The following is a 22,061-nucleotide window of genomic DNA, read 5'->3' as shown; positions in this document are numbered from 1 at the left end:
AAGTACTGTATATTTTTTGTAGCTGTCTATTTACCACGACAAACAGATGCTGGCACTAAGACCGTACTCAATGAGCTGTATAAGGCCATAAGCAAACAGGAAAATGCTCATCCAGATGCGGTGCTCCTAGTGTCCGGGGACTTTAATGCAGGAAACTTAAATCCATTTTACCTAATTTATACCAGCATGTTCAACCAGAGGATAGAAAACTCTAGGTCACCTTTACTCCACGCACAGAGACGCGTACATAGCTCTCCCTCACCCTCCATTTGGCAAATCTGACCATATCTCTATCCTCCTGATTGCTGCTTACAAGAAAAAACTAGAGCAGGAAGCACCAGTGACTCGGTCAATAAAGAAGTGGTCAGATGACGCAGATGCTAAGCTACAGGAATGTTTTGTTAGCACAGACTGGAATATGTTTTGTGATTCCTCCGAAGGCATTGAAGAGTACACCACATCACTCACTAGCTTCATCAATAAGTGCATCGACGACGTCGTCCCAACAGTGACCGTACGTCCATACCCCAACCAGAAGCGATGGATTACAGGCAACATCTGCACTGAGCTAAAGGGTAGAGCTGCCACTTTCAAGAAGTGGGACTCTTACCCAGATTCTTATAAGAAATCCCACTATGCCCTCAGACAAACAGGCAAAGCGTCAATACAGGACTAAGATTGAATCGTACTACACCGGCTCCGATGCTTGTCGGATGTGGCAGCGTTTGCAAACTATTACAGACTACAAAGGGAAGCACAGCCGTGAGCTGCCCAGTGACACAAACCTACCAGACGAGTTAAATTACTTCTATGCTCGCTTCGAGGCAAGCAACACCGAAGCATGCATGAGAGCATCAGCTGTTCCAGACGACTGTGTGATCACGCTCTCCGTAGCCGATGTGAGTAAAACCTTTAAATAGGTCAACATTCACAAGGCCGCAGGGCCAGATGGATTACCAGGACGTGTCCTCTGAGCAATGCTGACCAACTGGCAAGTGTCTTCACTGACATTTTCAACCTGTCCCTGACTAAGTCTGTAATACCAACATGTTTCAAGCAGACCACCATAGTCCCTGTGCCCAAGAACACTAAGGTAACCTGCCTAAATGACTACCGACCCGTAGCACTCACGTCTGTAGCCATGAAGTGCTTTGAAATGCTGGACATGGCTAACATCAACACCATTATCCTAGAAAACCTAGACCCACTCCAATTTGCATAGGCCCCAACAGATCCACAGATGATGCAATCTCTATTGCACTCCACACTGCCCTTTCCCACCTGGACAAGAGGAACACCTACGTGAGAATGCTATTCATTGACTACAGCTCAGAGTTCAACACCATAGTGCCCTCAAAGCTCATCACTAAGCTAAGGACCCTGGGACTAAACACCTCCCTCTGCAACTGGATCCTGGACTTCCTGACGGGCCACCCCCAGGTGGTAAGGGTAGGTAATAACACATCTGCCACGCTGATCCTCAACACAGGGGCCCCTCAGGGGTGCGTGCTCAGTCCCCTCCTGTACTCCCTGTTCACCCATGACTGCATGGCCAGGCACGACTCCAACACCATAATTAAGTTTGCCGACAACACAAGTGGTAGGCCTGATCAACGACAACCATGAGACAGTCTATAAGGAGGAGGTCAGAGACCTGGCCGTGTGGTGCCAGAATAACAACCTCTCCCTCAACGTGATCAAGACAAAGGAGATGAATGTGGACTATAGAAAAAATAGGGCCAAGCACGCCCCCATTCTCATCGACAGGGATGTAGTGGAGTAGGTTGAGAGCTTCAAGTTCCTTGGTGTCCACATCAGCAACAAAATATCAAACACACCAAGACAGTCGTGAAGATTGCATGACAAAGCCTATTCCCCCTCAGGAGACTGAAAATATATTAATATTACCTTTTCTTTACACAAAAAAACATTTGATTTATAAAATATTGAATCAGCCGTCCTCCTCAAATGAAGGGGATGATGACACAATTTTTTTGAAGGGGAGGGAATCTGATATCATTGGTCCTCAACTCGCAGATCAGACACTTCACTCAGGATAAGTGGATTAAGCCCTGAGTTAGCCTGCCCCGGAGCAGGTTAGGTCTGAAGGATTAATTGCCATAGACATTTACCTGGCTAAAAGGTGAGCCACATTCGTGTCACTTGCTATCCCGAGTTGAACTCAGAGTTGACCAAAGTTAGCTTGCTAACTCCTCTTTCCAGATTTGTTGTACACCCCTCTGGTTTCATTGAAATATCATCAAATTTGATGAAAAACATGATTTGGACTGATCAGGACCTTTAGGGTGAAAGGGTAGGGTTATCTGGTCCTAGTTCAGTGGTAAAGGGTACCTTAAGCTATTTTACAATAATAATAGGTTGAGAGTCTTACACTTTAGTCAATGTCTCCATACCCCTGAAGACATCTTTGGGCAGTGTTTCCAGATTGTTGTAGGCCAGACTCCTGTTGATCAGAGAGAGATAATATATTGTTATATTATTTGTCATTCAGGAATGATGCCATTAACCTTTCACATGTACCAACAAACAGGTGTGATCATTCTACAGTGGTCCCTGCAGCGTACACTCAAACTGGTGTGATCAGAACGCTTACTTAGAATGTCCAGTTTCGATTGACGCAACAGTCAGCATTTGAGCTAGCCAAACAGTTTTTTCACAGAAACATTTTGCACAAACACAGTCCTTACAAAGTTATGTCCTGAATGTGACCAGTTTATTTTTCACAGAAGTAGCGATAGTATACACAATCATCCAAACCGGAAAATATTGGCTACATTAGTCCTAGCGCTAACTGAGGAAAGATTGATGTAACACAAGCGGCCATATTTAGATAACACTCGGATGTCAGAAACCACAATATGAATTAGTGAATAGCAATTACTGTTTATAATTCATCACATCACGGGTGAGCTCACCATTGAAAGTAATCCGACGATGGGTAGTTTGTGTACGCATGACATATTAGTTTTATCACGTCAACCAAAGATAATAAGAGGAGACAAGAAGAGTTTGGTCTGTTTGAAGTATGCATGTTGAAGGGGGTATGTCGTCTACGATCATTCACTTCCGGAAGTTTACCCTTCACCTCATTATAACATCTTTAGTATGACAGATGTTTACGTGACACCCAGAATGCGTTGTATAATGTCAACAAACATGGCTCCACACATAGCTGGCAAATAGCTTAGCATTAGCTCATTATAATCAGTAGAACCTTCAAAAAAGTACTTTACACACATCATAGGTAGGCTGGACACATGACATTTTTAACAACGCTTTTTTCTGATAAAAACTAGTTAATTGCATCTGCAAAATATCTCACAATGTGTATATTTAGATTTTTTTCAAGTCGGGCACCATTTTAATCATGAGAATCTCCTCTTTGTAATTACGTAAGTCTGGGCAGTGAGCTCAGTTGTCATCGATCACTAGACCAGAAATAGTCATACGTTTTCATTTCTTCCCAACTTCCTCATTACGCAGACATAAGCACAGTTGACACCATCGAGGTGCAGATGTTTACTTTCTACATAAGTTATTTTTTTCAGTTTCATCCTAAGAACAGATTGTAGTGGTAATATGAAAAGTGATAATATGGGCTCGCGCTAGTGTTCCAGCTTAGCCAAAGTTCTATTGCCGTTTTTCAGACTTGGGTGAATTTTGACTCGTTCTATTGTCCAGCCTATCATAGGTGTCCATTACAATCAATGCAATAATCGGAATGCATTATTTGTCACCAGTACTTGAAAACATGTGAATAAAACTGTAAATACATTATGCTCTATACATACAAACATACATGCATACATACTGTATTCTACAGTAGAAACGACAACACGATACACCGAAAATACATTGATAAGAATGCACACATGTCCAAAGTTTCTATTTGTAAGGAAAACCACAAGGAAAGCAATGCGAGTGCCAGCTAGAAAATGTTCAAATTCGTGCAAGACTGCACAAATGTCTGCAAACTTGATCTGCGGAAACATTGGTGAAGTGCTTGGGCTCTCCTCGAAGAGAGAAGTTTGTCCGGCTCAGTAAAGCCTCAAACATAAATTGTCCGCAACACTGAAATGGGCTACTTCTATGTGAAGTAATGAGGAGGCGGAACACACCTCAATTCAAACTGTTGTTAGAAAATAAAACTTGTTGGAAAATAATTTGAAATTGACAAGTTGAAACATAACGTGTTAACTGTCCTGTTGCCTAACAATCACATTTTGGAACAGTGAGTGCATTCTGACAATCACCTGCATAAAACAACTCACGCTGGGGCGACCGTTAGAGATATTTGGAACTCACGTGAAAAGGTTAATATTGCAATTCAAAAATCACATTGCAGATTACATTGAGGTACAATGAGGAGAGTGTAGAATTTGACATTGGGAAACCTAAGTCAATTCTAAACTGTTTGAAAAAAGGGTTCCTCAAGTTTTCTTTGTGAGGGATAGGGTTCTACCAAGAACCCTTTTCATCTGAAGAACCCTTTTTGGAAGAAAGTGTTATTTAATGTTCCTTTGGAAGGCAATAATCAGAATATGCTTTTTTTTTATTGTAATTTGTTTTCTTTCTTTTAAATAGTGTTTAAACTTTAACATCAGGAGTTTCTGACAAGTTAAAAAATATAGGTGTTAGAAAGTTTTAAAGTTAAACTGTACCTATATGGGAATATAGGTACAGTATCTGGTATTCCCTTAATCATTTTACATATACAGTAATGACATAGCTAATATCTTTGCCATGATTTCTTAATTACAAATGAGTATTTTCTGTGACTTTATTGAGCAGAGAGTAGGAGAATAGTCTGAGTAAACCAGCAGTCTATTGTATGGTACACAACGAATTGGCCAGTGTTAACTAGTGTTGATTTTTCAGTGTAACGTTTATAGTGTTTATAGTTGAATTAACTCTGTAAAGAGTTTAATGAAATGCTCAATGCAGCTGTTTTTATCTCAATATCAAATAATTTCTGTGTAACAATTAAGTGCCTTACTGTGATTGTTTTAAATCAAAATGGTAAAAATAAACAAAAATAGCTTCTTAGCAAGAGCAATTTCTCAAGCAACAATTTTGCTATGACTGTCTGGGTGGGAGGGGAAAACTGAAAAATTAAGAGGAGCGATTTCGGACGGGAAATCCGATTGCCCCACCTCAGGCTGATGCATCAGCTGAGATGGCAACAATTAGAGGCTAGTAAAAATCAAGCCTACCTTATTGGCGGTCTATTTACGCTGACCGGGTCTGCTCACTCATCCTGCTGCCTTTTGGTGCTACTGCTACTATGCGCTGGCTTCTTTTTCTGCATTGATGCTGCTGTGTAACTAGATGTTTCTCGCTATGCTGCTGTGTTCTGATATATTATTTTCTTTGCGAATGCTCGCTAGCTGTGTTTGAACCTCGCCAGCGTCATTCAATATGCTCATGTAGCAATGTTTGGCTGCTGCGGGGATGTCATTGATTGCGAGGATCCAACATGTTGCTGCTCTACTGTTGTCAGTAGAGCAGCAACTAGCTAGCTAAGTAGAATTAGCCACGGGAGTTACCTATCATATAGCCTACTCGTTTGTTCCCAATACTAGATTTCGGGGAGATTAGGTGCTCTCTGTGAACACCACCCCATCATGGGAAAGTAGCCTATGCTAGGCTAGTATAGAGTCTATGTGTCAATATACAGTGAGTGAGTAGCAATGTTTTCTAATCATGAGCAGGAGATGGTGTTTATCATAGTGATTTGATAGTATTTCAGCCCCTATGCAGACGTTTATCATTTAGTGCAGCATCAACATCGATAGTAGTTATCACTGCGTGTTTATTTTATTATTTTATTTTTTTTAACTAGTGAACAACAATGCTTAGGCCTCTACTTCCAGCCCATACCCACTATCTACATTTTATGGACACAGTCAATTTTACAATAATTATGTTTTGTTTGTTTTTTCTCCTGAACTTCCTCTACTCTCAACCTCTCCGATCATTTTCATGATGTCCATCCGATTTGCTTCTATATGCCATATCTTTCCAACTGTACTCCTTCACAAAAGCTCCCAACCTACAACCTATTTACTTATTATGGACACAGTATGCTTACATTATTAGTTATCTTGTTATTATTTGTTGTTAGTTGTTATTAGTCCCATCCTTCAATTCCATTCAACACCTCCCCAGTATCTGTTAACACCATCCATATAGGATTGGTAGCAAGAATTTTATATAATATAATTTAAATTGAAATATTCTAAACACTATGCCATGGGATCGGTACGTCAAAAATCTCTTCCCAACTATTTTGCAATCTATAGTGGACAGCTGTCAATCCTTTGGTCCTTAAATGAAACTGATATACTTTTTTATTTATCACAGTTTTCCTTAACCAATTATGTTCTTTAATGCAAGGCCGACAGACAAGTTCCTTACTATCTCCCCCTTCCACTTTCCTCTTCCATTTTTGCGGTAAGGCTGCAATTATTTGGTTGTAATTTTGAGTTTAGCAGACATTTCCATATGTTTTTGTTAGCTGCATGTGCGACATAACTCCACCAGTCCTACCGATGATATCATTTACGAAGATTATACCTTTTTTAAACATTTTGTCAATTTTTTTTATTTTTTTGTCAATTAGTATATTTTAGTTTAACCACAATATTTGTTGCATTATTTGTTCTGTCGTTTCTGGAGGATTAAATTGAAATTGCAACCAACTTTCTATGGCTTGTTTTAGAAATAGTGATATTTGGGAGATGATCTCCTTTTCAAATAACTCAAAGTGAGGGGTTGTAATCTGAATAAAGGGGAAAAGGCCATTCTTGTTACGGTCCGGCACTGTTGGTCCTGTTCCTGCTGGTTTTCCTTTCCCTTTTTTCCCTGTGTGTGTTGTCTGTGTCTGTCTCCCCCTGCTGTGCAGCCCAGTCAGAGGATCTAGGTCAGGGGGCGTGGCCATTCTCTCTCATGCTCCGTTACCTCCAGCTGCGGCTCATTGTCATCAATCAAACAGCAGTTATCTACCCGGGCTGGACACCTCTCCAGCGCCAGTTCGTTCCTACACCACCTGTGGTAACTTGGCTCCGTACAGCAATCTCAGTTTAGTTGTACTCTCTCAGTATTATAGTTGTTTCTGCCACGTTTGTAACCTGTCTCTCCTTCGACCAGATCCCGTCTGTTCCTGCTGCCTGCCTGCCTGCCATTCCCACGCCGCAACCTACTCCTCTGTTACCTGTTATCCTCGTCATCCAGCTCTCAGGACTACTGGCTCTCTACCCCACTCAGCTCCTACCCCGGCCTGAAGCTACTCCACCCTGAACTGCTTCTCTCTGCCAACACACGCTGAATAAACTACATCCTAATTCACCCTCTTTGTCCGTGTGTCCATCTCTGCACCTGAGTCCCCCACCCAACCTAACAGAACGAACTGGCCAAACATGGACTCAGCAGAGATGCCACATGAAACAACGGGTGATGGCGTACAACGCGCCCTCCATTCACAGGGAATGTTATTGGGACAACACGACCAACTCATCCGGTCTCTATTGGATAACAACCAGCGGTTGTTGGATCAAGTATCTCATCTCACCTCTCAGATAGCTAACCTGGTAACACTCACTACTCTTCCTCCCTCTGCTTCTCCTCTGCCTGTTCCTCCTACAGTGGCTCCAGGCTCGGCTTCCGCTCCTGCCTTTCGGGAACCACCTACAACCTCACCCGAACCTTTCACCGGGGACCTGAACAAATGCCGTGGTTTCCTGCTTCAGTGCCGCTTGGTGTTCCAACAGAAGCCCCTGTCTTTCTCCACGGAATCCTCAAAGGTACATTACGCTCTGGGGTTACTGAGGGGCAAAGCTTTAATTTGGGCAGAAGCGGCTTGTTCTACTCAGCAGATCGCCAGCCTGTCGTTTGACGATTTTTCCTCTCAATTGAAAGTTGTGTTTGATCACCCGGACCATGCCGGGACCGCCACAAAGAGACTGTTGAAGCTACGACAGGGCACGGGTAGCGTGGCTGAATACGCCATTGATTTTTGGACCTTGGCAGCCGATTCCAAGTGGAATGACGAAGCTCTTCAGGGAGCGTTTGTTAACGGGTTAAGTGACACGATTAAGAATGAACTAGCTGTTCGGGAAGAGCCTGCTAACCTTCATGTTCTCGTTTCTCTTGCTACACGAATAGACAACAGGCTACGGGAGAGGAGACAGGAGAGGGACGGTCGGGTCCACACCGCAGGCGGGGCTCCCTCGCTTTCTGCAACCCGAGCAACATCACCACTCGGACACCGCCCACACACCTCAGCGGATCCCTCCATGGAACTAGACGAGCCCATGCAGCTGGGCCGTGCTCGTCTGTCCTCTGCCGAAAAGGAACGGCGCATGCGGGTTGGTGAGTGCATGTACTGTGGGGACCGCACTCATTTCCTGATTAACTGTCCGGTTCGCCCAAAAGACAAGGCGCAGGTAAAAGTGGGCGTACTTGCGAGTGCTACACCTGACTCAATGCCCACAGCACCCCGTCTAGTTATCCCAGCTACAGTCCAGTTCAGGAATCTGTCTCTCCCATTAGCTGCTCTCATTGACTCTGGTGCTGAGGATAGTTTTGTTGACGTTAACCTGGTCACTCAGGCTGAGATCCCTGTTAAGCCCCTGCCTAAGCCTATAACAGTAACCGCTATAGACGGCCGTCAGTTTGCCAACATCACCCACCAAACTGTCCCCGTTTCTCTCATGCTGTCCGGCAATCACAAAGAAACCATCCAGTTTAAAGTAGTCTCCTCCTCGGCCTCCCCCCTTATCCTCGGTTTCCCTTGGCTTAGCCTTCACAACCCCCATATTGACTGGCAAAACCACAAGATACACAGTTGGAGCACTCACTGCCATTCTGCTTGCCTTGGGTCGGCTATTCCGCCCTCGGTAGGTTCCCCTGCTTCCCCTGTCAAAACCCCAGACCTCTCTTCAGTCCCTGAGGAGTACTTGGACCTGGCTGAGTTTACAGACAATGAAGACTCCAGCAATCCTGAACCTGTTCTGCCCGCTTCCTGTTTGGTGGCGGCGGTTCACTGGGAAATCGAGTCCCTCGTCCGATCGGCACAAGAGTCGGAACCTGGACCGGCCGATGGCCCCCCCGACTTTCTCTATGTTCCCGCAGCAGTGCGGCCGCAAGTGCTCAACTGGATCCACACCTCGCGCTTCTCCTGCCACCCTGGTATGAACCGTACACTGTCGCTACTGAAGAGGCACTTTTGGTGGCCATCCGTCGAGACTGACGTCCGGGAGTACGTGGCGGCCTGCTCCATCTGTGCCCAAAATAAGGCTTCCCACCGGGCTCCTTCGGGCCTGCTGCGGCCTCTCCCAGTCCCGAGTCGTCCTTGGTCTCACGTGGCCTTGGACTTCGTCACTGGACTTCCTATGTCTGAGGGTAATGACACCATACTCACCATCGTGGACAGATTCTCTAAATCTGCCCATTTTGTTGCATTACCAAAATTACCGTCTGCCAGTGAGACGGCCGACCTCTTTGTCCTACATGTATTCCGTCCCCATGGAATACCTGTGGACATAGTGTCCGATAGAGGTCCACAGTTCATTTCTCGGGTATGGAAGGAGTTTTGTTCTGCTCTGGGTGCCTCTGTCAGTCTCTCATCAGGGTTCCATCCCCAGTCCAATGGCCAGACTGAGAGGACCAATCAGGACCTGGAGGCTGCTCTACGCTGTGTGACATCCCAGAACCCGTCCACCTGGGCCAAACACCTCCCGTGGGTCGAATATGCCCACAATTCCCTCACCTCATCTGCCACCGGCCTTTCACCATTTGAGGCGGCTTTGGTGTACCAACCGCCATTGTTCCCGTCTCAGGAAAAGGAGTTAACCGTCCCGTCAGTTCAGGATAACCTTCGTCGCTGCCGCAAGGTGTGGGTGGACACCCGTGAGGCCCTTCTACGGACAGCAGAGCGCAACAAGAGAGTGGCGGACAGGCACAGGGTAGTCGCTCCCCAGTTCCAGCCGGGTCAGCGAGTCTGGCTCTCCTCCAGCAACATCCCCCTGCGCACTGACTCCCGTAAACTGTCGCCCCGGTATTTGGGTCCTTTCGAGATCGACTCCATCATCAACCCTTCGGCTGTTCGGTTGAAGCTTCCCCAGGCCATGAGAGTCCATCCTACATTTCACGTGTCCCAGCTGAAGCTGGTCTCCTCCAGCCTTTTGTGTCCGCCTGTGGATCCCCCTCCGCCACCGCGTATTATTGACGACCATCCAGCCTACACGGTGCGGAGACTGCTGGACGTCCGGAGGCGTGGAAGAGGGCTTCAGTATCTGGTGGACTGGGAGGGATACGGTCCCGAGGAGAGGTCCTGGATTCCCCGACGGTTTATACTGGATCCGCAGCTGGTGGCTGATTTTCATAGGGACCACCCTGACAAGCCGGGTGGGTCGCCGGGTGGCGCCCGTTGAGGGGGGGGTACTGTTACGGTCCGGCACTGTTGGTCCTGTTCCTGCTGGTTTTCCTTTCCCTTTTTTCCCTGTGTGTGTTGTCTGTGTCTGTCTCCCCCTGCTGTGCAGCCCAGTCAGAGGATCTAGGTCAGGGGGCGTGGCCATTCTCTCTCATGCTCCGTTACCTCCAGCTGCGGCTCATTGTCATCAATCAAACAGCAGTTATCTACCCGGGCTGGACACCTCTCCAGCGCCAGTTCGTTCCTACACCACCTGTGGTAACTTGGCTCCGTACAGCAATCTCAGTTTAGTTGTACTCTCTCAGTATTATAGTTGTTTCTGCCACGTTTGTAACCTGTCTCTCATTCGACCAGATCCCGTCTGTTCCTGCTGCCTGCCTGCCTGCCATTCCCACGCCGCAACCTACTCCTCTGTTACCTGTTATCCTCGTCATCCAGCTCTCAGGACTACTGGCTCTCTACCCCACTCAGCTCCTACCCCGGCCTGAAGCTACTCCACCCTGAACTGCTTCTCTCTGCCAACACACGCTGAATAAACTACATCCTAATTCACCCTCTTTGTCCGTGTGTCCATCTCTGCACCTGAGTCCCCCACCCAACCTAACAATTCTTGAACATTGGGCGAGACAATCTTACTAATTTGCTAGAGAACCAGTTCGGATTTAAGTCTAACTTTTGTATAACAGAAGCTTTTAGTGATAGGTCTAATGCTTTAATATTTAATAATTTCTGTCCTCCGAATTCATATTCTTTACATAAATAGGCCCGTTTAATTTTGTCTGGCTTGCCGTTCCAAATAAAATTGAATATTTTTTTTCTCATATAATTAAAAAAACTGTTCGCTAGGCGTAGGCAAGACCATAAGCAAATAGGTAAACTGGGAGAGTACTAAAGAGTTAAACAGGGTGATTTTACCATAAATTGACAGGTATTTACCTTTCCATGGTAGAAAGATATTATCTATTTAGCTAACTTTCTATTAACATTTATTGAAGTGAGATCATTTATTTACTTTGGGATATGTATTCCGAGTATATCCACATCACCATCAGACCATTTTATTGGTAAACTACATTGTATTTTTTTTTAATCCATTACGTAATATAGTACATTTGTCATAATTTGGTTGTAATCCAGAGAGGTTAGAAGATATATCTAGATCCTCTATGAGGCTGTGGAGGGATTCTAGTTGTGGATTTAAAATAAAACATGAATCATCAGCGTACAATGACACCTTTGTTTTTAAGCCCTGGATTTCTAATCCCCTGATATTATTGTTGGATCTGATTTTAATAGCTAACATCTCGATGGCCACAATAAATAGATATGCCGATAGTGGACAACCTTGTTTCACTCCTCTTGACAGTTTAAAACTTTCTGAGAAATAGCCATTATTTACTATTTTACACCTAGGGTTACTATACATGATTTTGACCCATTTTATAAGAGGTTCTCCAAAATTGAAATGCTCCAGGCATTTACAGTGGGGAGAACAAGTATTTGATACACTGCTGATTTTGCAGGTTTTCCTACTTACAAAGCATGTAGAGGTCTGTGATTTTTATCATAGGTACATTTTTTTTTTTATCCAGAAAATCACATTGTATGATTTTTAAGTAATTAATTTGCATTTTATTGCATGACATAAGTATTTGATCACCTACTACCCAGTAAGAATTCCGGCTCTCACAAACCTGTTAGTTTTTCTTTAAGAAGCCCTCCTGTTCTCCACTCATTACCTGTATTAACTGCACATGTTTGAACTTGTTACCTGTATAAAAGACACCTGTCCACACACTCAATCAAACAGACTCCAACAACTCCACAATGGCCAAGGCCAGAGAGCTGTGTAAGGACATCAGGGATAACAGTCTCAAAGAAAAACATATTTTAATGAGTACTTACACTTAACAACAAAACAACAAAACTATACGTGAAGTCAAAAAGGTTCACCAACACAAACCTATACAGAACAAGATCCCACAAATGACAATTGCAAAACAGGCTGCCTAAGTATGGTTCCCAATCAGAGACAACGAGCCACAGCTGTCTCTAATTGGGAACCACCCTGGCCAACATAGAAATAAACGATCTAGAAAGAAACACATAGAAAACAAAACATAGACACGACACACCCTGGCTCGACATTTAAGAGTCCCCAGAGCCAGGGCATGACAGCATGTCCAGGCCCGTCTGAAGTTTGCCAATGACCATCTGGATGATCCAGAGGAGGAATGGGAGAAGGTAATGTGGTCTGATGAGACAAAAATAGAGCTTTTTGGTCTAAACTCCACTCGCCGTGTTTGGAGGAAGAAGAAGGATGAGTACAACCCCAAGAACACCATCCCAACCATGAAGCATGGAGGTGGAAACATCATTCTTTAGGGATGCTTTTCTGCAAAGGGGACAGGACGACTGCACCGTATTGAGGGGAGGATGTAGGGCCATGTATCGCGAGATCTTGGCCAACAACCTCCTTCCCTCAGTAAGAGCATTGAAGATGGGTCGTGGCTGGGTCTTCCAGCATGACAACGACCCGAAACACACAGCCAGGGCAACTAAGGAATGGCTCCGTAAGAAGCATCTCAAGGTCCTGGAGTGGCCTGGCCAGTCTCCAGACCTGAATCCAATAGAAAATCTTTGGAGGGAGCTGAAAGTCCGTATTGCCCAGCGACAGCCCCGAAACCTGAAGGATCTGGAGAAGGTATGTATGGAGGAGTGGGCCAAAATCCCTGCTGCAGTGTGTGCAAACCTGGTAAAGACCTACAGGAAATGTATGATCTCTGTAATTGCAAACAAAGGTTTCTGTACCAAATATTAAGTTCTGCTTTTCTGATGTATCAAATACTTTTGTCATGCAATAAAATGCAAATTAATTACTTAAAAATCATACAATGTGATTTTCTGGATTTTTGTTTTAGATTCCGTCTCTCACAGTTGAAGTGTACCTATGATAAAAATTACAGACCTCTACATGCTTTGTAAGTAGGAAAACCTGCAAAATCGGCAGTGTATCAAATACTTGTTCTCCCCACTGTATATATAACTATTTAAAAATATATATCTATTCACATATCCTGCATATCTTATTTTCCATCATTATCAATTAATATGCGTAACAATGTCGGCAGTTCATGCGCAGGATCTCAACATACAACCAGGATTGCCATTATATTACATTTAATTTATTGACAAGCAATTATTATCCTAGCAAATAATTACCCCCCCCCCTCAACAGATGTGGACAAACACACACGCACATACTCACATACTCCAACACACTCAACCCCCTTCCTCCACAATCAACCATAAAATCAGATGCTCAACGGTTGTTACATCCCAGAGCCCAATTCAAGAAAGGACCTGATTTACAAGTGCACATACAATTACAGCTGATTGATAAAGCATGCAAGATTGAGCAGAAATTGACAACAATGTGAGATTTGATTAATCTAATTAATCTATGTCAAGTCCTAGGTGATGCCCAGTTTATGAGAACGCTGAAATTATGCATATTATCAGTGATATCCCAGTCACATTAGTTAGAGTGAACTGCGGCGGCAGTCACCCCTAAAATGTTGTACAAATCATTATGACTATGGTTATTATTCTTGGAACCCTATTCCCTTACACAGTTTAAAATAGAACGCATTCAACATAACTTGCAGACTGGTCTGGAGTAGTGCATTTGTATAGCTACAATTTTGCTGGTTTTCTGATCTGAGCAATCAGAGTATCTGCAGCTCATTAGTGCATACTGTTGCATGAGTCACACTATTAGCATACATGTACGGTATCATTTCAGTCAATGTCGTTATATGTATTTACTTCATTCTTATTAGCACCAGTAGGTTTAGGCTCTGTTTATTAGCATGTCGCTCTGGCTAAGAGCGTCTGCTAAATGACGTTAATGTGCCCTTGAGCAAGGCACTTAACCCTAATTGCTCCTGTAAGTCGCTCTGGTTAAGAGCGTCTGCTAAATGACTAAAATGTAAATGTAAATGTAATCATGTGTCATTCATTTTACATACATTCTTGGACCTCTGTAGCTCAGCTGGTAGAGCACGGCGCTTGTAACGCCAAGGTAGTGGGTTCGATCCCCGGGACCACCCATACACAGAAATGTATGCACGCATGACTGTAAGTCGCTTTGGATAAAAGCGTCTGCTAAATGGCATATTATTATTATTATTATACAGTAGGTGGTCCTCCCCGTCAGTCCATCTTGCGTTCTATATTATTCTAGCATATGATATTGTATTGTATGTCATTGTAGCGATCACTTCATTCTAGTCAAGTATTAGTACTTGTTATTAATTCATTTTCTGTTGCATTTTGTTATTTTCATGTCTTAATACTAGTTATATTATGTGATTAGGCTGCAACTCTTATGCTGTGGTGAATACTCAAATATTCAGGTATTAGCTGATATTATTTGCTTCATTTTCTACACACAGTATGCATGGCTGCCAATATTGTATCATGGGAGCACGTGCTGGTTAGGCTCCGTCTACATCACCTAGGTGAATGTTGTGCTTATTCATGCATTGTTTGTTATGTTCTGTATCATCTGCACATAGTCGTTATGGCATGGTTGCTATTATTGCTATTGCAAGAGCACACAGTGAGGTTGTGGTGACTTAGAGGGCAACAATGGTGCCGGAGGGGATGGCTGCCGTTTTATGGACTATTAAACAACCGTGCTATTTTGTGTGTTTTTTCGCATTGTTTGTAACTTATTTTGTACATAATGTTGCTGCTACCGTCTCTTATGACCGAAAACAGCTTCTGGACATCAGAACAGCGATTACTCAACTTGAACTGGACGAATGAGTCGGACGAGAGGTTTTGCTCCAGACACCCGACAGGGCCCTCATCCCAATCATTCGCAGTACAAAGAAAAGGAGATATCGCAGAAGGAGATCGGGGTGCCTGGTAAGGAGCCGGCGACGAGTGGCTAATCTGCCTTTGCCATCGATACTATTGGCAAATTTACAATGCATGTATATCCTACCAACGGGACATTAAAAACTGTAATATCTTATGTTTCACCAAGTCGCGGCTGAACAAAGACATGAATAACATACAGCTGGCGGGTTATACACTGCAGGATAGAACAGCAGCCTCTGGTCTATGTATATTTGTAAACAACAACTGGTGCACGATATCTAAGGAAGTCTTGAGGTTTTGCTCGCCTGAGGTAGAGTATCTCATGATAAGCTGTAGACCACACTATCTACCAAGAGAGTTTTCATCTATATTCTTCGTAGCTGTCTATTTCCCTCCACAAACTGATGCTGGCACTAAGACCGCACTCAATGAACTGTATACGGCCATAAGCAAGCAGGAAAACGCTCATCCAGAGGTGGCGCTCCTAGTGTCCGGGGACTTTAATGCAGGGAAACTTAAATCCGTTTTACCTCATTTCTACCAGCATGTTAAATGTGCAACCAGAGGGAAAAAAACACCTTTACTCCACACACAGACGCGTACAAAGCTCTCCCTCGCCCTCCATTTGGCAAATCTGACTATAATTATATCCTCCTGATTCCTGCTTACAAGCAAAAACTAAAGCAGGAAGCACCAGTGACTCGGTCAATAAAAAAGTGGTCAGATAAAGCAGATTCTAAGCTAAAGGTGTGATGAGTACTGAGGATACGAAGAGGCAGGACGCAGCAGCAGGAATCAACAATGTAAAGGTTTACTTAACACTGAGCAAGAGATCAACAAAGAGCGAGTACACGACATGGCACTAACAATCACACACAACACAACACTGAACAGTCCAGGGCTATATAGGGGTGGTGATGAGATGATGAGGTGCTGTTGCGCTGAAGGTGATTAGGGTGCGTTGGGTTTCCATTCCGGTGTTGCCGAAGTGGTGGCTCAGTAGACCGGTGAATCAGAGAGCCGGAGGGGGGCAGCGGGAGGAGACGTGACAACAGGACAGTTTTGCTAGCACAGACTGGAATATGTTCCGGGATTCTTCCGATGGCATTGAGGAGTACACCAAATCAGTCACTGGCTTCATCAATAAGTGCATCGATGACGTCGTCCCCACAGTGACTGTACGTACATACCCCAACCAGAAGCCATGGATTACAGGTAACATCCGCTCTGAGCTAAAGGGTAGAGCTGCCGCTTTCAAGGAGCGGGACTCTAACCCAGAAGCTTATAAGAAATCCCGCTATGCCCTCCGACGAACCATCAAACAGGCAAAGCATCAATACAGGACTAAGATCTAATCGTACTACACCGGCTCCGACTCTCGTCGGGTGTGGCAGGGCTTGCAAACTATTACAGACTACAAAGGCATCTGTAATAGTTTGCATGAGAGCATCAGCTGTTCCGGACGACTGTGTGATCAGGCTCTCCGTAGCCAATGTGAGTAAGACCTTTAAACAGGTCAACATTCACAAGGCCGCAGGGCCAGATGGATTACTAGGACGTGTACTCTGAGCAATGCTGACCAACTGGAAAGTGTCTTCACTGACATGTTCAACCTCTCCCTGTCTGAGTCTGTAATACCAACATGTTTCAAGCAGACCACCATAGTCCCTGTGTCCAAGAACACTAAGGATAACCTGCCTAAATGACTACCGACCCGTAGCACTCACGTCTGTAGCTTTGAAGTGCTTTGAAAGGCTGGTCATGGCTCACATCAACACCATTATCCCAGAAACCCTAGACCCACTCCAATTTGCCTACCGCCCCAACAGATCCACAGATGATGCAATCTCTATTGCGCTCCACACTGCCCTTTCAGAACTGGACAAAAGGAACTCCTATGTTAGAATGCTATTCATTGACTACAGCTCAGCATTCAACACCATAGTGCCCTCAAAGCTCATCACTAAGCTAAGGATCCTGGGACTAAACACCTCCCTCTGCAACTGGATCCTGGACTTCCTGACTGGCCGCCCCCAGGTGGTAAGGGTAGGTAACAACACATCCGCCACGCTGATCCTCAACACCGGGGTCCCTCAGGGGTGCGTGCTCAGTACCCTCCTGTACTCCCTGTTCACTCATGACTGCATGGCCAGGCACGACTCAAACACCATCATTAAGTTTGCTGATGACACAACAGTGGTAGGCCTGATCACTGACAACGACGAGACAGCCTGTAGGGAGGAGGTCAGAGACCTGGCTGTGTGGTGCTAGGACAGCAACCTCTCCCTCAACGTGATCAAGACAGGACCGAGGATGTCCACATTCTCATCGACGGGGCTGTAATGGAGCAGGTTGAGAGCTTCAAGTTCCTTTGTGTCCACATCACCAACAAACTAACATGGTCCAAGCACACCAAGACAGTCGTGAAGAGGGCACGACAAAGCCTATTCCCCCTAAGGAGACTGAAAAGATTTGGCATGGGTCCTCAGATCCTCAAAATATTCTACAGCTGCACCATTGAGAGCATCCTGACTGGTTGCATCACTGTCTATTTATGGCAACTTCTCGGCCTCCGACCACAAGGCACTACAGAGGGTAGTGCGTACGGCCCAGTACATCACTGGGGCCAAGCTTCCTGCCATCCAGGATCTCTATACCCGGCGGTGTCAGAGGAAGGCCCTAAAAATCGTCAAAGACTCCAGCCATCCTAGTCATAGACTGCTCTCTCTGCTACCGCATGGCAAGCAGTACTGGAGCACCAAGTCTAGGTCCAAGAGGCTTCTAAACAGCTTCTACCCCCAAGGCATAAGACTCCTGAACATCTTATCAAATGGCTACCCCCCATTTTACGCTGCTGCTACTCTGTTTATTATCACTTTAATAACTCTACCTATATGTACATATTACCTCAATTACCTCGACTAACCGGTGCCCCCGCACATTGACTCGGTACCAGTACCCCCTGTATATAGCCTCGCAATTGTTATTTTTACTGCTGCTCTTTAATTATTTGTTACTTTTATTTCATATTATTTCATATTGTATTTTTGTGTGTGATTCTTTTTTTGGTATTCTTTCTTAAAACTGCATTGTTGGTTAAGGGCTTGTAAATAAGCATTTCACTTTGTCTACACCTGTTGTATTCGGCGCATGTGACATATAACATTTGATTTGAACACTAACTATCCCTTCCACAACATCTGCAGGAGCATTGCAGTACGATGGCACATCATTTTAGGATAGTAGTAAGCCAGTTTATGTGAGTTATCATGCATGCTTGTACATAATACGTATGCAGGCATCTTATACCCTGAGGCAGCTCACTGAGAGTGACTCATATCTACCAACTTGTGCTGGCCCAAATGTGTGGGTGCAACATGAACTGTTCAGCCATTTAGCAGCATGATATCTTGTGCTACTCGAATGGTGTTGGTCTGTCGTCTGCTAAACATTCCTGGGTCTTTTCATCACATATGCATATATTCACAGGAGAAAAGCCTCATTTTAAATGGATACTTCTGCCTAACCTAACTTTTCTTCCTCAGGCTTGAAGTTATCACGCTGGACCTTAGTGGGGAAGCTGACGCCGTATAGCTGTGCGATGACTAATCAAGGCTCGCCATAGTTTCAGCCGTTATGGATGGGCTGTTGATACTAGCATTACCTAGCATGTGGTGGGCTAAACACCAACATCACGATCAGTGTTGGTGATCAAGTATTCATTGCCTCTTATGGGAAGGTCTGTTAGAGCGCTTATTTCAGAGACTCTTATATGCAGGCTTATTCTAGTAATATATGGGGTCTATTTCTCTCGTTAACAGGTCATCATTTATTCTTCTCTCATGGCTTACCGGCATATACTATTAGACATGAGCCTTCAGCTCAGGTAGACTATTTGTAGGTCTAGGTTTTGATTATCAGATCACTTTCATTGTGCACACTGTGCATGCTGCAGATGCATCAGCTACTGCTGAGTCATTTCAGTAGGACATTAGGCAATTTAAATAAGATGGGTACGTAGCTAACGTTTAGTTGTGGTTTTGGGGGGTTGTTAGTAATACTGTATGTTTTATGCTATGTGATGGTATGTCATGGCTGAGCTGTGCCGCTCTACAGCAGTCTACTGTATGGTCTTCTGTCTGTACAATGTCTTCTGTTATATAACCATGTACGTCTTGTCTATTCTAATTCAGTCAGGCAAATGTGCCTTATCATGCTCCAATAGCAGGAATTCAGTTCATATTGGGTGTCAGGACCCTTCAGTGTGCAGTCTGCTCAAGAATCCATCTTTCTGCCTACCCTTCATGGCCTACAGAGAAGCAACAAACATGCATATCAAAGAGTATCTCTCCTCTCTCAGTAGCACAAGTCTGAGTTCAAGCTAATTAAATTACGCTTTTCCAGAGGTGGCTCATATGATGGCTTTCACTTTAATTTTGCATGATCTTTTAAGTTCTGTTTGCATTATGGACTCTCACATGTGGAACATTGTCGTCATCACCAGAACTAACACTGCTTTGTCCTCTCTTTCATGTTATGGTGCCTGCATGCTGAGCACGGGCAGCACCTGGCGAACCTCTGTTCAACATTGATGCTGGCAACCAATGACAAGATACTAGCTCTAAGCTATTGGTGCCCAATTCGGCACTGCTACTGCTTCTCAATTGATCACTCTGATCCTCTGCAGCTATGATGTTACAATTTATTCTGAGATTGTGAAACCTACCTCAGTTCTTGCAGTATTGCTATATGATCATGATTCTGTAAGCCCATGCATGGTCCATTGGCTATGTTGCATAGGTAGAATATCCTCATTCACCAAAATGACAGCTCTTTCTGCCTCATGGACTTCAAAAGAGCAATCTTCAGGCAATGACAAAGGTTACCTATCACCCTCACTCTATGAAAAAAAATTGATTTGCATGAAGGAAATTGAGTTTTGGCTTGTACAATGATATTTTATATTAGAGGCAATCTTATGGCTTTCTACATGTTTTTTACAGTTGGGGAATAAACTTCGTATTAATTTCTCTTAAATCATTGTATGATCTCAGGATGTTCTGATTTAATTATGGACACTCACATGTTCACCATGTTGGTAAAGCATTCCCAAATTGATAGGAAGGGAAAGGTACGCCAGGTATCATTGCTCAAACGAACACTGCTTTCTGTCCTCTCTTCCATGTTACGCTACCTGCAATGGCGACCACTGGCCACGCCGGGCGATCCATTATGACGAGATACTGGTTTTTCATCACGGCTCCGTCTCCTCTGCCAACGCTGCGGGCTATCTCCTGAGCTATACGCTGTCCATTCATTTCGCATTGGCGCTGCTTGAATTACTTCTCTATCTGTCCCTGCATCCACACTGAAGATCATGGGGCGGTGGTCCTCTGCTTCCTACGAATGCTATATTAGATTAAACGCCAAGGAGATTTTGGATGCCAAAAGTGATGAGTTCATCTGCGAGTTCCATGGCTTATATAGTTCGCTATATACAGCCCACAGCAAATAGCATTGCTTTGGTGGTTATCGTAATAAACTTCAGTGCATTTTAGCACAGGTGGTTGGCTGTGTGCATATTGCTTAGGTTGCTTGTTAGATGGTAGATATTTCATGTTGTCCCACAGATGATCAGGCTACTCTTATAGTTCAGTGAGAGCACCCGGCGGTAGGGTTCACACTGCTATGTTGGCAAGCTAGGTAGATAGTTCACACGTGCCAAGATGAAGCTCATCTTGCCTCAAGCAAGGGTACCCGGCGATACGTCACGAGGGATATGAGTCATATGTTGCTCAGTTTATGCCACACATGGTTAACCTTCCTACATAGTATTCATTCTTGCGATGGTAGGTTTACTTTAGCTGGTCTATTGATAATATCTAAACGGCGCTCTGGCGTAGCCACACATAGTCGGATGGTGTAAGGTTCCGTTGTTTATGGGGGATTGGTATATCTTACCACACTCACTGCCTATAGGCTGTTTTATATTGATGCTTTGCTTGGGCAGTGAGCTACCCTGAAAGAAGAGAGCCTATATCGCCAAGCCTTGCATTATTCATTGCTTAATGAATGGTTAAACATATTTCTACATGGCAATTTCTTTCTGAATTAGCTGTTATTGGCAGAGAGGTTTGGAACTCTCTTTCTTGTTGGTCAATTAACTAATTTGTCACCAGGCAGGCCAAAACTCCATCCCACAAAAACAGGCTGAAACTTTAGGCGGGCTTTTCAAAGAGCTCTTACATTAAAAGGGCATTATCATCATTTTCACAATTTCACAGTATTATTCCAACATTTACAGTGGGGAGAACAAGTATTTGATACACTGCCGATTTTGCAGGTTTCCTACTTACAAAGCATGTAGAGATCTGTCATTTTTATCATAGGTTCACTTCAACTGTGAGAGACGGAATCTAAAACAAAAATCCAGAAAATCACATTGTATGATTTTTAAGTAATTAATTTGCATTTTATTGCATGACATAAGTATTTGATCACCTACCAACCAGTAAGAATTCCAGCTCTCACAGACCTGTTAGTTTTTCTTTAAGAAGCCCTCCTGTTCTCCACTCATTACCTGTATTAACTGCACCTGTTTGAACTCGTTACCTGTATAAAAGACACCTGTCCACACACTCAATCAAACAGACTCCAACTTCTCCACAATGGCCAAGACCAGACAGCTGTGTAAGGACATCAGGGATAACATTGTAGA

At 44.2% G+C, this 22,061-nt stretch overlaps 1 protein-coding gene across 1 annotated transcript in view; it reads right to left on the bottom strand.

Annotated features, from left to right (window-relative positions):
• The window catches only part of LOC311110740 (leucine-rich glioma-inactivated protein 1-like), a gene marked incomplete at its 5' end in the record, with an annotated part of 56,353 nt that overhangs the window by 14,529 nt on the left and 19,763 nt on the right, over positions 1-22,061 (bottom strand). The window contains one exon of the mRNA XM_084153299.1: positions 2,393-2,464. Coding sequence (XP_084009425.1) covers positions 2,393-2,464 — 72 coding nt within the window. The remainder of the gene's footprint in view (positions 1-2,392; positions 2,465-22,061) is intronic.

This window comes from Coregonus lavaretus (genome assembly GCF_964263955.1).
Source record: "Coregonus lavaretus genome assembly, chromosome: 36".
NCBI lineage: Eukaryota > Metazoa > Chordata > Actinopteri > Salmoniformes > Salmonidae > Coregonus > Coregonus lavaretus.
Note: the sequence above shows the minus strand (reverse complement) of the source record. Positions and strands in the feature narration are given on the sequence as shown.